This window comes from Catharus ustulatus, chromosome Z (assembly GCF_009819885.2).
Source record: "Catharus ustulatus isolate bCatUst1 chromosome Z, bCatUst1.pri.v2, whole genome shotgun sequence".
Taxonomy (NCBI): domain Eukaryota; kingdom Metazoa; phylum Chordata; class Aves; order Passeriformes; family Turdidae; genus Catharus; species Catharus ustulatus.
This window is the reverse complement of record NC_046262.2, coordinates 67,238,400-67,255,148: the sequence shown is the minus strand read 5'-3', so window position 1 is coordinate 67,255,148 and position 16,749 is coordinate 67,238,400. Positions and strand designations below refer to the sequence as shown.

The window sequence follows — 16,749 nt, the reverse complement described above, 5'->3', positions numbered from 1 at the left end:
AGTGGTAATTTTTTATTTTGTCATATATGTTGACATATTCTCAGATAATTAAACACATTTTTTCCTTTTAAGCTTTATCTTGCTTTCATCATCAAGGGTATAGAATCCTCTTATGTGTAGACTAAGATGAAAAAGGAAATCTTTTATGGTATTTTTTGTTAGTAGATACTTCATTTGAGGTGTATTGTCTACAGCACCGTTAATCAGTACTAAGGCAGTTGTTTTGACTTTAGCAGGTGTGCTCCTTGTTAGGTACGTGCCTACTTCTCTCTACATTTTTATTCAAAACAGAGCAGTCTCTCAGCCTGGGTATATTCCCAGAGCTTTGAGATTTACTGGATAAAGAGCTGATCTACCCCAACTGAGTTAAAATCTTCATGTGTACTTTCCCACAGACAGACTTCACTTCATTTTCCTTCTATGCTGTTTGATTCTCCTCCAAGAAAAGAAAAAAACTAATGAAAGGGAGAAGTCAACACTTTCAGATCAGACTGCAAAAGAAATTCCACATGATCTATTGGAGAAATGAAAGTCTTGCTCCTTCTTTCACTTCCTTTACCAGTGCTTATCTGAATGATGTGGAAACACCAGTATGAGGAAAGAGAGGTTTCATATGATGCAAGAGTTGGCATTTGGAAATTCCATCTGATATTGAAAGTACATCTTATTTGAGAGTGAGATTACTTATTTTTGGCTTAAGTTATGGAAGTTGTTCCTATTTAACTTGAGAAATGTGCTTAGCTGTAGCAGCAGAAGCATAATTTTTGTAGGGTTCATATCAGCACTTGCAAAGATGCCAAAAAAATTGCCTGTTCCATAGATCGATCTTTAAATCTAAATTTAAAACTGATGTAACAAATTGGGCTAAATGAGAATTCTTCAGCATATTTGAAAAGAAGTAACTCCATAGTATTTTATGTTGCTTGATATCACTTCCTAAATATAGAAGGGAAAAATGAAGCATGGATGGCCTTGGTATGGAAGGTAAAATGTTCATCAGATCAGTAGTGGGAGGTTCAGCACAGAAATTCTGTCTTTCTTCATAAATAAAAATATGTTTTTTATGCTGGCTACTGAATGAAATTTATGCTCTAGTCTTGAGTTCTTAGCAAAGGTAGAATGCAAGCTTTACACACAGAAATATTGATTAAAACTATGAAACTGTTATTTGTTTAAAAAATTGTATAGAAGAACTATAGCAAGTAGTTAAATAGAAATCTTTTAAAATATTCCGTTTTTATTTTCATGTACAGTAATTTCACGATTACAAACCGCACCTGATTATAAGCCACATGTTACAACACAGAGTGTGATAAAAGGTATCTATTCTATCACCATTTGTTGAGGGCGGGGGAAGTGATCCTTATCTCTGTGGGAGATATTCTGCTAATGTGCCATCCATTGAAAGCAGGCGGGGCATTGTTCTTTACCTTTTCATAACCCATCCTTCCTCCAGCGAGTCATTTTCTGCTAATGGCCCATTGAGTCCCAATGGGTGACTGATAAAATTACTTCATCCCAAGTTGCTCCAACCAAGGGGAAGAGCCCAGCATTTCTTACCAAAATAAAAACAGAGGTTTTGGGACACTAAGGTAGCCCCTTTCTCCACTGGACTCCAGAGGAAAACCAAATTTCTCCACATCACCACTGGACCTCGGGAGGGAAACTGCACCTTCCACAGGAGCACTGCTTCAACTGAACCACATCTGTCACTGCAGGACAACTGCAACCACCATTTTATGGGACTGCTACCAACACCCTGCCTGACAGGGTGTCAGGTTGTACTCTGGCTTTGTCAGGGTTTGGAGTTTGTTTCTTTGTAGTATTGTATTTCTGTTTTAATTTCCTAGAAAAGAACTGTTATTCCTAATTCCCATATTTTTGCCTGAAAGCCCCTTGATTTCAAAGTTATGATAATTTGGAGGGAGGGGATTTACATTCTCCATTTGCAAAGAGAAGCTCCTGCGTTTCTCAGCAGACACCTGTCCTCCAAACTAAAACAGCAACTTTTTGTTCTTTGTCCATATGTAAGCCGCACCTGATTATAAGCCGCACTTCAGGTTCGGACCAAAATTTTAGTCAAAATAGTGCAGTTTATAATCATGAAATTACTGTACTCAGTAATAAAATCTAACTCCTCTAAAGAAATGGATATTTGGTTATTACTTTGCAAGTGTGTTGCAATAACAGCGTTGACATATAGAAACAGGGTTTTATCTGGGCAAAATTAATTTGGTTAACTCTTTCATCATTTGTTACTTAACTGATACATAAGAATATAAACTCACAAGTGAGAGATACTGTTGGGAAAGATGAATCAGGAAAACCTTATAAATATGATTGCCTGGCAAAACATTTTGAGAATATGGAAACCATAGGCAAAATTGAAATGAAAGCCATCTTTGAGATACCAAACCTTAGTTACTAAATAACTAGAAAAAATAGAAAAGGCAGCTGAAAGTAATCCCCTCTTAACTGAACAACCTCTTTGCTTGCAAGTAGGTCCAAAGGTCAGAGAAGACCCTGCTATCTTGGCAGAAGGGGTCCAAAGAGTAGTTTTTAGGGTTTAAAGTGTAACTCAATATGGTAATGTAATGATTGTTATAGGCTGTATGTAAATGCTCTAGTATTTGTATCTTGTATCAGATTAGTTAGTGAAAATTAAAATGCTCAACACAGAAGAAGATTCATTGTTTTGTAACAGGAACCTCGCTTTCTGTACTCTTAGCTCTCTTAGAACTCTTAGCTTTTCCTCTTGCCTCTCTTAGCTGTCTCCCTTTTACCACCCTCCTATCTCTTTCTCTTACCCTGCACTCTCTTACTGTCCTGCTTTGAGCTGCGGCTAGCAGCTCAAAGCAGGACCTTTTGACAAATGCCCTTTTGCAATAAACTGTAAGTTCCAAGACCTGACTTTAGAGATCTGTCCATCTGTCCCAACCATCCAGCCCACTGGCGTCTCCTACAGTCTCCTACAAGATACATTCCCAGGAATTAGTTTTATTTTATCAAATAAAGAAAATTATTTCTGCTTCTTCAAAATAAACAGGAAAGGTTATGATTACTTCTAAATTTGTTTGGATTATAGAAATGTAAAGAAACTGTAAAGAAATTTAATTTTGTGTGTGTGGAGAAAATATTAGTGTTTCTTCACTGAAAATAATAAAAACAGACAAAATTAGGCAGATTCAGCATCACAAAGGGGAATGGACTAATGACTTTAATGCTGTGCCTGTGACAACATCTCCTTTCCAGATGTTGCTCATAGTAATATTGAAATAATTTTACTGATAGAAACAAGAGATAATCAGAATAAACAGTAGAAATAAGTGATCATTGGGCTATGCATATATGATTTAAGATCCAGAGCAAACAACTGAATGTATATTTTGTTTTGAAGAATTCTCTGGAAGTATCAAAGGAGAAAATGGCAACTTGTTAAATTAGGTATTCATAAATACCAAAAATATTTGTGTTCCTTCAGCATAATCGAAGTCTGTATTGTCCTGACAGTCTAAAAAGGAGAAAAAGGTGAGAAATTCTCATTGTACCAAGCCCAAAGCCAAAGGTAAACCACACCTGAAGATTCTAACTAAAAGTGATGCTATGTGATATGCAAAAGACCAGCCTGTGAGCCCTCCTAATTGCAGAGGCAGGGAGGTCTTGATCCCTCCTGGTTGCTTTGAGGTAGAGTGTTTCAGAATCATGGTATATTTTTTCTTCTGCTTTGAATTCATACTAGCCTTGACAAAAATAATGCAACCATAATCAGTACTTGCTCAGAGTAAAATTAGTTTACTACATGAAGTTACAGTGATTACAAACCATTCCATGTCAAAAAGGAATATTTAGGCAGGATAAGTGTTAGTTGTTGGAAAACAATAGCCTAAAATTATGCATTTGCAGCATCATGTTGATGTCAAACTCTGTCCTTCTGTTTCAGAGGGGTCATGTTAACTCAGATAACACCATAACCTATAATTTCCCAGGATATGAATGAGTTGACTCATTCCAATTTGTTATTCAGATATTGATATATTTATTTCATTTCAAGATTAAAAGACAGCATTTTTTTCATTTTAGTTATGTTGGTTAATTCACTAGAATTTCAAGCTGTATGCACAGAAATATATACTCAGTTTTTAGTAGAAAAACAACAAAAATACATATCTATCTTTATTACTATATTTAACAAAGGCTACAACAAAGATTTAGAACTATTAAGTGATTTGGTAATTTCTAAGACCTGGATTCCAAGTGTACATTGTTGTCATTCTCAATTTACTGCAATACTTCAATACTACAGCACACTTTGTCTTTTTAATTTGCACCTTGATTGCACAAGTTATTTATAAAGTGTGCTTTGTGTTTTCATATATTTTAAATAGCCTCCAAATTAATTTGTCAGCTAAAAGATTATGGAAAATTGAAAGCTTGAAAATTATCTATCATGTTCTGTATGTCCTCTTGACAGTTCAGATAACAGTGGAATCAGTCTTTAGTTCTGAAACTAAACTTTTGTGTTTGTATCTTAAACATGCTCATTCCTAGCCATTTGAGACACTGAAATTTATAGTCTAAAAGGCATAAATTGAATCTTCTGAAAAAAACCTAAACTTCCAGTGAATGGGAGTTTAGTGTACCCTGTTGTCAATAAAACAAATTTAAGATCCAGGATGATAAATTTAGACAAATAAAAAGGTGTTGCTTACTTTTAATGTTTTCATTATCTAAATGAAGATTTCTGAGTTGAAACTTGAAGGATCTCAGAGATTAACTTCGTGTTTAAAAAGTTATATGTAGCTTAAATTCCTTCTGAATCCCTAATATAGTGTTACCTGTTTGGCAGTCTGACCCCTTCAGAGGAACTTCGATCAATTTTAAATTCCTTAACTAGAGAATTCATACCATCCACATGGTAATCTTTATATCATCTACTAGGCCAGTCTTGTCATGAGTGTAAGAAATGACAGAAGGACAGTTGTATGGAAAGTCATTGGTGTGTTAGTATTACTGATATTTGTGGAACTCTCTAAATTAGTATGATTTAATGAGTGCATATACTTAGAAGTTTACCAGATGTGTGCTTGAAAGTACAACAGTAATGTCTTTGTGACATCATATTGAGGTCAATATAATAGGAATAATGAGGGAAGAAGCAGATGTAGAATATCCCCAAGAGTATAATATTTCTACCTTCTTAGGCAGCATTTATAATACCACAAAACTCAGTCTTTAAATGTCTTTTTTTTCCGGTGGAGGAGGTGGCCTACAGAGCTTGCAAAATCTACAATAAATGTTCCTAATATGAATAGCTTTATGCTGTCTAAGATTAAATATCAGTAGTGTGTAATAATAAGTAACATGTAATGTAAATTAATAATGTAATAATGCTATGAGCATTTTGTTCTTGCTTTTCTATCTGTGAATTTAATAATTAAAAAATTGAGCAAAATGATAAAAACTCTTGAAATGTACTTCAGAGCTTGGTCTGCTACCCTTAAAGAAACAGGAAGACATTTTTCTTCATGAAAAGAAATGGAGTAGCATCGTAAAATTTAAAAAAGTATCAGTCTTTCTTATGCCTAAACACTGTGCCGAATCTGGCAGGGCCAGTCTCTTTCAATTATTAGAACAAAGTTCAATAAACACAAGCTATGGATTATAAGAAATGCCATCCACCTTTACTTTCATTTCTGTTTTAAATTTGCAATACCTCAGTTTGAGTGAGGGCATTTAGTGAGTTTTATTGTTTCTGCATGTGTATCACATAAGAGATAAAATTACAGTAATTTCACGAATACAAGCTGCACTGTTTTGACCAAAATTTTGCTCTCATACTGTGAAAGCGGCTTATATTCAGGTGTGGCCAATATGTGAATAATTTTCTGACATTTTCAACCCTGGGAGTGCAAACCAAGTCAGTGCAAACTGCAAAGTCAAGCTCCTGCCAGTAAAACCCTGCATTTGTGCGGTTGTTACAAATTGATACTCTGTTGCACGGTAGGTGGAGCTGCTCCGTGCAGGCAACACAGGGGGTGGGGAAGGCGGGGCAGCTCTCTCCTGCTTAGCCCCGCGGCTCGGGGGGGGCAGGGACAGCTCTTTTCTGCTGGCCCCGCGGCTCAGAGGAGGCAGGGACAGCTCTTTTCTGCTGGCCCCGTGGCTCGGAGGACGCAGGGACAGCTCTCTCCGCTTGGCCCCATGGCTCAGGGAAAGCAGGGGCAGCTCTCTCTGCCTGGCCCCGCGGCTCGGGGGAAGGCGGGCAGCTCTTTTCTGCTGGCCCCGCGGCTCGGAGGAGGCAGGGACGGCTCTCTCCACTTGGCCCCACGGCTCGGGGAAAGCAGGGGCAGCTCTCTCCACTTGGCCCCGCGGCTTGGGGGGCTCCCGTCCCCGCGTGCCACCGCCGCCGCAGGAGCAGGCAGGCTCCATCCCCAGCTCCCATGGCCGCCGCAGGTGCTGGCGGGCTCTGTGCTCCCCTTACCGCCATGGGACAGTGCCGGGCCGGGGTGACCGAGCCCAGCGGTGGCGGCGGCCGGCCTCGAGCGACCCCGCCAAGCGGCAGCGCCGAGCTGGGCCACCCAGCCCTGTCGGCAGCCCTGAGCCCTCATGGCCCGAGCCAAGCCAGTAAACCCTGCCCTGCCGCAGTTCTGTTACTAATTGGCAACTTTGTTGCACGCGGGTCCTCGCTGCAAACACAGAGCAGCTTATACTCAGGTGCGGCTTATTTATGGACAAAAAACGAAATGTTTGCCAACACCCAGCCATGCGGCTTATACTCAGTGCGGCTTGTATTCGTGAATTTACTGTACATTACATGGATTAAACCAATAACACCCTTTAGAAAGCAGCAGTCTGTTATATGAGCTCATGTATTGTAATTTGCCCTTGCTGTGCTTAGTCTTTAGGATACAGTAAATTCACGAATACAAGCCGCACTAAGCCACATCTCTGGGTATTGGCAAATACTTCGTTCTTTGTCCATAAATAAGCCGCACCTGAATATAAGCCGCTCTGTCGTTCGCAGCGAGGACCCGCGTGCAACAAAGTTGCCAAATACTAACAGAACCGCGGCATGGCAGGGGGTTTACTGGCTCAACTAAGGCTGTGCAGGCTCGGCCCATTAGGGGCTGCTGACGGGGCCAGGTGGCCTAGCCCGGCGCTGCCACTCAGGGCTGGTTGCCGCCTCTGGGTTCACTCGCCCCAGCCCCGCTCCCGCCGCGGCGCCGGCCGGGCACAGAGAGAGCGCCCCGCTCGCGGCACGGCGCAGGCTGGGCATGGAGAGAGTGCCCCGCTCACGGCAATGGCGCCAGTCGGGCATGGAGCACCCCCTGCTCCCGCCACGGCGGCGGAGGGCGGGGGCAGAGCCCCCCCCCTCCTCCCCCAGCCACAACAATTGCGGTGCGGGGCTCCCATCGGCTCCCCGAGCCATGGCAATGGCGGCGCAGGCTCCCCCCCTCCTCCCCGGGCCGTGGCAATGGCGGCGCAGGCTCCCCCCCTCCTCCCCGGGCCGTGGCAATGGCGGCGCGGGCTTCCCCCCTCCTCCCCAGGCCGCAGCAATGGTGGTGCGGGCTCCCCCCCTCCTCCCCGAGCCACGGCAATGGCGGCGCGGGCTCCCCCTCTCCTCCCCGGGCCGCGGCAATGGCGGTGCGGGCTCCCCCCCCACCCTGGACCGCGGCAATGGCGGCGCGGGGTCCCCCCGTCTCTCCCCTGGGCTGCAGCAGAGGAGGGAAGGAGAGAGCTCTCCTGCCTCTCTCCCCGCCCCCCATGTTGCCTGCAGGGATCCAGGGCAACAGAGTAACACTGTAACAATCGCGGAATGCCGGCTTTTACTGGCAGGTGCTTGGCTCGGCGCCCTGGCTGGCACGTCTAGGGTTGTAAATGTCAGAAAATTATTCACATATTAGCCGCCCCTGAGTATTAGCCGCACTTCCGGGTTTCCACCAAAATTTTTGTCAAATTGCTGCGGCTTGTATTCGTGAAATTACTGTATATTTCTTGGTTTCTTATGCTCTTCCAATCTCTTGCATGTAGACTGTACAGGACTTCTGCCTCTTCTGGAAACACAGAGGGAATTTAATGAAGGCACTAGAAATTGTTGCTTTGGTTTTGCATTATCCTTGCAAAATACGGAGTTCAATCCATAAAATTGTGTTTATCAAAAGGTAAGTGGCTGAGAGAGGCAACCAACTAACCATCTTAGTTAACAAGTTGGTGAATGGAAGATGTGGATAGAAAGGGAACAAGACCAATACAGTCCTCTCTCCCCCACTGTAGAGAAAAATGTATTTTTTGATTATCCTCCATAATTTATTATACTTGTCATAAATTGTAAATTCTTTTCTGTTATTGTGAACCTTTTTTTGAACCTTCGACTTAACAGCAAGTAAATGTGATACAGTAGATTTCCTAGTACACTTTTCCCAGCAAAGTGTTTACATTTAACTGACCCTTTTCCATAAACTTACTCCTCCATTTTCCCACTCTTGTTTCTTCTAAATCATTAAAATCTTTCCCCTTTCATTCCCTGTAGTTCCCGCACTATATATCACATCGGTAGACTTCTCTCAAAATGCTGTTCTGCATGCACTAGTATATCCTGTTTCCCTTTGGCACTGACCATGCAGTCTGCAAGGTGCTCTGAAATTTATTCATCTTGAAGGGTTTCATGCCTGGACAATAATGAATTGAATGCCTGAACAAAGTAGCTGGGTGTCTCCTGAGACAAATCTGTGAAGGACCAAAACAGGGGGCCCTTCTGTGTCCTTGCCTCGGGCTATAAGGCGCACTTCTGGTTTTGGGGCAAAATTTTAGTCAAAACAGTGTGCCTTATGGTCGTGAAATTACTGTACTCTATAGGAGCCCAAGAGCCTACTGAAATATATATCAAGTATGTACCTGCACCACAACTCCAAAAAGGCAGAGGTATTTGAGAAAGAAGAAACAGTATTAAGAATATCTATTAAATCGGCTGAGAGAAGACACCGTTGTGTCCTGCATGGCTATTATCCATTGAACTGTCATTTACACAGAAGTAACGCTGAGAATAGGCCTTGTGGGCTCTTTGCTCTTGAGAGGACTCGTGAACAGCAGTTGCATATATTCACATTCAGAATATCAATCCTTTATTTGCAATCATCTTGTCTATTCCTCTCTTGTGTAAATCAAGAGTGATAATCTTTCTGTACTATAAAAGAAACAATCTGATTTCATGCACATCAATTTCAAGCCTAGTAGCATAAAACAAGCACTCGATTTTTTAATCCCAAAGCTTTCTCTCAGTTTCTATGGATTTTGCTTCCTTTGTATCTTCAATCTGCAATCAAGGTGTAGCAGTACTTATCTGAATTATACATCAGACTTATTCAGTGTAGCCAGCTGTAACAGCTTATCTGTATTTCTGTAATCAAGAAACTTTATTATCATTGTTTTGTGGAGGCTAACAGGTGCTCTTCTCACTGTTCTTTGCAAGAATAAAGAATGCAGAATTAAAATTTTTAATAAACTTTTCTTTAAAGAAGTATTTGTTAACTTTCTCTTCTTATTTTCACTAGTCCTTCAGTCAGGTCAAGATGACAGATTGTTTCTGCTGCTTTCATTTTCTAATCCATCTATTTTTAATCTTTGTTTTTTCACTCATTTAGACAATTGCAGTTCAAAGATTGCAGTTTAATCTGGAAAAACTCTGCTCTGGAGAACATAAGTCTTACACATTATTGTTTCATTTCAGACCCTTTAAACCGTAATATAATTTTGTTAATCACCTTTTAACTCCATTAACTAAGATATAGAAATCATCAATTTTGTTAGTTAATTTTCCCCTTGTCTTTATTTAATCTTTTAAATACTTAAATACTGTGTAATTACATATTTCAATCTTTCTGTCAGCCTTACTAGTTAGACCAGCTTCATGCGATCAACTTGTGCGTAAAAGAAAAAAATTATATCTGTTCCATGCATTCCTGGGAAGAATTTCTCCAGTTGCTTGAACTATTTTTTTGTGTCTTAGCTGCTTAATCACTCCATCAAATCATATTGACTTCTTCAGATCATATTGTCTTCTCCAAAAATAGATTCAATTCTGAAATCCTAATTCCCTTTCCTGAATTCTTAAGAGACCAAAATAAAGGAAAAGTGCCTGCTGAAAACACATACAATGTGCATTGAATTCCAGCTCTGCTCAATATTATATCAATATGCCATGTCAGGCCAGCTTGAATTGAATCACGAATTTAAAAGACTATTTTATAATTAATTTAAATTTAGTATAATTGAAGGGAAATATGTACACAGTAGGAAATATGGCATCACATGGCAACAGGTGCAGATAGGTTCTGAAATAAAGAAAGTTGCTAAGGCAGATAAGGATTTCAGCTGAACCTTTATAGCTAGACAGGGAGGAGTTTGGAGTATTCAAGAAGAAACTTGTTATTTATCAGAGAGGAAGGGGTTAGTGTGGATATGTAGAATTGTTGTATAAATAATTTCCACTGATTTTTTGTGACTGCTGTTATAAAATAGAAAGAACTATATGCAAGGAGAAAAGGCAATGCTTGAGATTAAGAGAATGTAAAAAATGCGTTTAACAAATTGTGTACTCAGAGAAACATATATTAGTCTTTAACAATGGCGGTACTTTCAGCACTAAATATAGCATAATTCAAATGGAAGTTTCTAGCCTCTTTCTAAATATAAACACAGTAAAGGCCTCATAAGGAATACTCACTTGAGAATAAATGAGAAGAAAGAAAAATTTATCAAAAGTTTTTATAAAATATCGTCATAACTGTAATTACTATCTGTAAGGTTCAGGAAGACTGATACATGTGACTTATTAATTTTAGATGAACAGAAATTAAATATTATTTCGCTTTTCTAATAAAATATATGGAATAGAAAGCAGCATTGTAAGATGCCTTACAATGTTTTCATAACTAATTGGTTTCAAATAATATGAAATAAAGAAACATACTGGTCATCTTCTCTCTAGCTTGAATTTTTTTCAGAATCAGAACTTATACTTAGGTTCTACAAAACTGAACTCAGAAATATCATTTCAGTCCAGCCTGTCAGCAGCTTTTCCAATGTTGTTCTGAATATGCTAAATTTTATTCTGCCACTAATGTCTCATCAACACAAGTCCCTGAAACCTTTCTTTGTATTTCTGCACTTAGATTCTTATATATGTCTGAAAACAACTACTGCCAAATGCAGGTCAAAATTATGTACCCTTTGGGAGAGATGAGCCCTGTGGCCATGTAGGGAATTCTGCCCCTCTACTTCACTCTGGTGAGACTCCACCTGGGGTATTGGAAGGCATCCCTGGCCATGATGGGAAGTCTGCAACTAGGTGATCTGTAGCACCCTTTCAACCTATTCTATATGTTCCTGAGGAAAAACCTTGTAAATAGCGAATCCTGGGGGGAGGAATGAAAATACAGTAATTTCACGATTATAGGCCACACCATTTTGACTAAAATTTTGCTTCCACCACAGAAATGCAGCTTACACTCAGGAACGGCTAATATATGAAAAAAGTTTGGAAATTTCTAACCCCGGAAATTGGTTAATCTGTTGCATGGTGGGTGGAGGCAGGCTCTGTGCCAGCAGCGCAGGGTGGGGGAGGCAGGGGGCTCCCTCCTGCCGGCCTCATGGCCCAGGGGGGGAGACGGGGGGCTCCGTGCCCCCTTCCCACCAGTGCCGCGGGAGCGGGGGGGCTCTATTCTCGCCTGCCACCACTGCGGGAGCGGGTGGGCTCTGTCCCCATCTGCCACCATGGGGCAGCACCAGGCCAGGGTGAGTGAGCCCAGCGGCAGCAGCGGCCAGCCCCGAGCAACTCTGCCGAGCGGCAGCGCCGAGCTGGGCCACCTGGGTGGAAAATAGGTAGTGGCTCTGAGCAGACTTCTTCTTTAAGATGCTGTGTATTTATCTGTAATTATTTTTCCTCTCTAGATATTTCTCTGTGGAGCCTAGCAATCTGTACCCTGATACTGTCAATTTTTGCACATTCTGTCTAATTTTGACATCAGCCAGTTGTATTTCCTAACTGTTTTGTTTCTATGTTGACACACATCATTCTTCCACAATTAAATTACAAATGCCCTTTGCAGAAAAGAAAAAGCATAATTCCTTCACTTACTGAACTCCACTAAAGAAAAAGGGTGATTGCTTTTTCTTGACAGCATCAGGACACACTGTCAGTGAAAACTGCTCTTTCCATTAAGGGAATTGAAATGCCATTAATTTTGGCATGTGCTGATCCTTGTTGTTTTGCTCACTCACTAAATGTCAGCCTGAGACTTTTTAGCCAAATTCTCACAAGCACAGTCACATTCCAAGAAGTCCGTCTGTCTTTAGTCAGGGTAATATGCAGTCACACAAGGACTTCGGTGTTGTTTCAATCCACATTCTGTTCCTAAATGTAATTTGTGAACAACTGATGCAGGGACTCAGACCGGTGGGATACTGAAACATTTCTAGTGAGAAACAAGCGGGTGTCACGCACCTCTTCAAGACACAGTACTTCCCTATATGGTATTTTTCTCTAAACAATCTATCACAAATTGCCACATCAGCAAAACACTTTAATGTCCTTATATGGGAGTGATCACACACTGCCCACTCCTCAGGCAGGCTGCCTGAGCCTGCCATGGCATTCTGTAGGTGTTTCCACAGCATCTTATCTCCTTCTACAGTAATAAATATATTTCTAGGTTCTGTTTCCTGTCATTTCAGTCAAAGTCATGACACTAGTATGAAAAAAGGCTGTTCCAGTCTGAACTGGCTCTTAAGGATGCCTTGTCTCACTTTCCCCATGGGCCAATAAGGGCTGAAGCCACTGGCAAGCACACTGGATATCTTAACCTGTCTCTGTTCTCTCTGTCAAGCATTTTGGTAGCAATTTAATCATAGCTCCTGAGGAAAGGCAGAATTTGTCCATGAACCTGGAAACTAGCCAGACCTCAAAAGTTCTAACATCAGCAGTCAGTAAGAAGCATTTCACTCAAAAAAAGTCAAGCAGAGGTAGCAGGTCATACTCTCAGCTGGGTGTGACTGTCCTTTCTTTTACTCTCTGTGTCTAAATCTCATTTACATAAATGCAAAGTATGAGTTTGGGGATAGATTTTTTATATTTAGTATTTTTCCATCTGCCATTCTCTTGCTAAGTTTTAGCAGTTTATCTCCCTTACTTTTTCTTCAAATTATACTATATATGATAGTTAATTTATAACTGTTTCAAATAACCAACCAACTTTTTGCTATGTAATTCCAAACCATATTACTTACTTGCTTCCTGCTGATCTTCTAAGCCTGTATATATGGATAAATTCCCAAATGAGCTGCAGTCCCAGGCACACTGCTTTTGTCTCTGGGGCAAAAGCCAGAAAAAGAAAGAAAAGCTGTAAAGCATAATGCTTTGGCATTTTGGCATCTTCAGACACACTCTTAAAGGGATTTTGATATGCGCTTGCTCTTTGGGAAGACTGATTTGGGTAACCATATCAATCAATTATTTTGAGTTCCCAGGCAGTAGTAAAAAGATGTTTTCTCTCTTTCCCCATATTCTGGAATGAGAAGGAAATGGTTCTGATGCCAGTGATACAATGGAAAAAGACAAGAAATGCTTGCTGACATGGCAGGCACTCCAAAACAGACTGACCACCAACTTCAGCTGGTGTCTTACCGTGAAGGCCACCATGGGGAATTGCAAGGAAAAGAATAGGAATAGGGAGAAACCCAAACCCTGGATTGCAATGTGGTATTATGACACTGCCAAACCTCTTGATAGTTCCCCTGCTCCCTCTGCTTAGACAACAGCTACCTTGGTAACCTTTAGACAGAGGACCTCTGTCTGCTGGTAATAGAACTGCTCTAACTGCTCTGGATAGAGTAGACACATTCTGGGCTATCTTGCAAAACATCTTCATTTTCATTATATTTTGCAGAATGCCAGAGAGGTTTTTATTCCCTGTTCCCCAGATTTTTTGTCACCTGTCATTTCTATTAATAACTTATTTTTCTTGTTCATTTTCCCAGGGATTTTACTGCTATGGTTGTTATTTTCATCCCTGACTCATTCTTCTTACCTTTTGATCAGAAAATTTTCTGGGTTTGCCTTCAATATTAGAATTTTCTAGTTTAGTGCTCTTAATCTAATTATACATTTTGACTTCAGCTGTGTTCTGCTCTGCTACATTGTAAGTTTATTTGTTTTACTATCCTGCCCTATGACGCAGCAGTGTGCCCGAGGTAGGAAAGAATGGCTCTGTACTATTCAGGTCCCAAGGTGGGTGTTGACATGAGGGGCTGTAACCATTTATTCACTGGTGGACCTATACGTGCATGGCTATTTTGAGGGAAAAAAAGTTATCTAGTGAATAAAAGACAATGAAATTTAGGTAGCTGACTAACAAGATATTCTGATTCATAGGAGAGTAAGAATCTTTGCAGGATTGTTGGGAAAGGAGAGGACTTTGGATTGGAAGGGAGGAAAAAACCCACATTTTTCCCCCAGGTTTTGAGAGAAAAAACAAAGTGTTTTCAGGGCTGAAAGAGCACTTTGGCACAGAAAAAAGGAAAATCATGTTGTTGGGGTTTTTTTATTCTTTAAAGTTTTGGAAGAGGAATTAGAATACAGGAGTTCAGGCTGAGTTTGTTGTAATAGTTGTGAGACAAGAAAGGAATGGCAAGGAAAGGTTATTTTGTTTTGTTTTTTCTTTTAGTGTGATACAAGGAGTCTGTGGATGAATGCAGGCACAGCTAGTAGGATCCATTTGGTCTTCCAGCAATATCCTCAGCTTGACAATGATGAAAAAACTATGTGTTCCCATACATGAGAACTGGGAAAGCATGGCATGGAATATACAGAGTTTTTTTAATTTGGCTCTGTAACATCCTTACACAGACTGAAATAGGCTGATTTGATCTCCATGGTAATAATCAGCCAAAGCCCCTGTATGATCCTGGCAAGACAGTTTGTGTTCTCATGAGTCAGTAAGTCATCCAGACCTCCAATTGATGCACATGCTGATGCAAAATCCATTCGCAAGCAAGATCTGTGTCACCACCTCTAGAACAGCAATTTCCAGGTGTATATTCAGAAGGTGCAACTGACTTGCCTCTACAGAGGGATGACTTGACAAATCAGTACTGAATTAAGTGTCCTTGTGCCATACTCCCCAGTGGGGGGCGGCAGGTGCAATCCGAGCCCATCTGGCCCCAGCGAGGGCGCGGTGCCACCCTTCCAAGCCTGCATGGCCCCAAGCCAAGCCAGTAAACCCCGCGATCCTGTGATTCTGTTACCAATGGGCAACTTTGTGAAAGTTGCGCGAGCATCCACGCTGCAAATGAAAGTGCGGCTTATAATCGTGAAACTACTGTACTAAAATATAAAAAGCAAGAGAAGATGTATGAAATGTGGTTTAAAAAGTTAGGAGAATAAAAGTTAGGAGAATGAAAAAGAACTAAGGAAAAGTAATCTAGAAAAATCTGATAAAATATTATAATTTGGGTTCATAAATAAATCATACAAGGGAAAATTACTCTGAACATCTTTCCTCTATGTTTAATGCTTTTGTTCACATACTTATTGCAGTTAAATTCATTTATATGTAGTATATAGCTAGAAAAGAATCATAAAATGTGATAGAGGAGTGTTTCAAGCAAAACATTACAGGCCAGAAGTGTTTTAAACAAAACATTAAAGCCAGCAAATCTTGTAGCAGTATGTTTTATGGTTAATACTTACAGTGGGATGAGGAAAGGAAAGAAAGAAATTCAAATATACAAATAAAATGCTATTTAATCCATTGGAGACTAATTAGTATAAATTTTCTGGTTAGAAAACTGTCATAGAATCACACTTGTGACTTCTGTGCCTCTCAGAAGTGGCTCACATGGCATTCACTGCAGCTGATTCCAAGGCAATATGTGAAGCAGACAGGGACTCACAGTCACAATGCTGCTGCTGCCAAGAGGGATTTGCCGAACCCACAGTCATGTTCTCCATGGCAGACTCACAAGCAAACCTCTTGAATCATTGATGTACAAATCCTATTCTCATTTGAGCTAGGACTGGAAGGCAGGGAATACCTGCTTTTAAAAGAAGTTGGAATTGCAAGATGGAGGGAAGCAGGAGAAATTAGACGTGAAAAACATGGGGTGAGCTCTTTCTGGGTGTTTAGATGTTAGGTAAAATATGAAGAGATACTGCAAATCTTTGTAAACCTTCAGAGACCAGCATGACAAGCTGTGAATGGACATAGGTTGGATGCTGGCAGGTGTTTAAAAATCAGGAAGAATACAGAAGTTTGGCAGTTTGTCCTCAAAAAACATTGTGCTCCAAGCTAAGCCCCTTCAGTATTTCCAGAAGGAGCCTTTCATTCTTTGTGCTCCTTTAGTTAAAAGTTGGTGTTCCAAATCTTACTTCTCCTCCATGCCAACATGCAATTAAAAGCAAAAAATGCATTTTCCTGCTGGGTTATAGTAATAACTAAAACTAAATTTCCCAGCATGCTATTTTTTTTTTTCATTGAGGAATTATTTCTTTTTTCTATGTACTGAAAAAGTTCTCTGCAAGTTGTTTCTATTGTCATGATATTTCAGGATCAACATTTTCTAGTAGTTGTTATAAATGAAAACTTTTGTATTTGTGAATGTCCAGCTTCAATTTTCATGTGAGGGTTTACAAATATTAAGTTGATTCTTTCAACATCTGCATCACCATTATGTAGTTTTATTCCATTTTTGGCATTA

General features: G+C 40.4%; 1 protein-coding gene across 6 annotated transcripts in view; it reads left to right on the top strand.

Moving 5' to 3' along the window:
* ST8SIA4 (ST8 alpha-N-acetyl-neuraminide alpha-2,8-sialyltransferase 4) overlaps positions 1-16,749 on the top strand; it is a 105,696-nt gene that overhangs the window by 77,921 nt on the left and 11,026 nt on the right. For 2 of the 6 annotated variants that reach the window (XR_004420693.1, XM_042780178.1), the window contains one exon: positions 14,718-15,284. The exons of the other annotated variants lie outside the window; for them this stretch is intronic. Coding sequence is in view for 1 of the 2 variants with exons in the window: in XM_042780178.1 (XP_042636112.1) it covers positions 14,718-14,742 (25 nt within the window). In the remaining variant the exon portion in view is untranslated. Of the gene's footprint in view, positions 1-14,717; positions 15,285-16,749 lie in introns of those variants that run through there. 6 annotated transcript variants of the gene reach the window in all.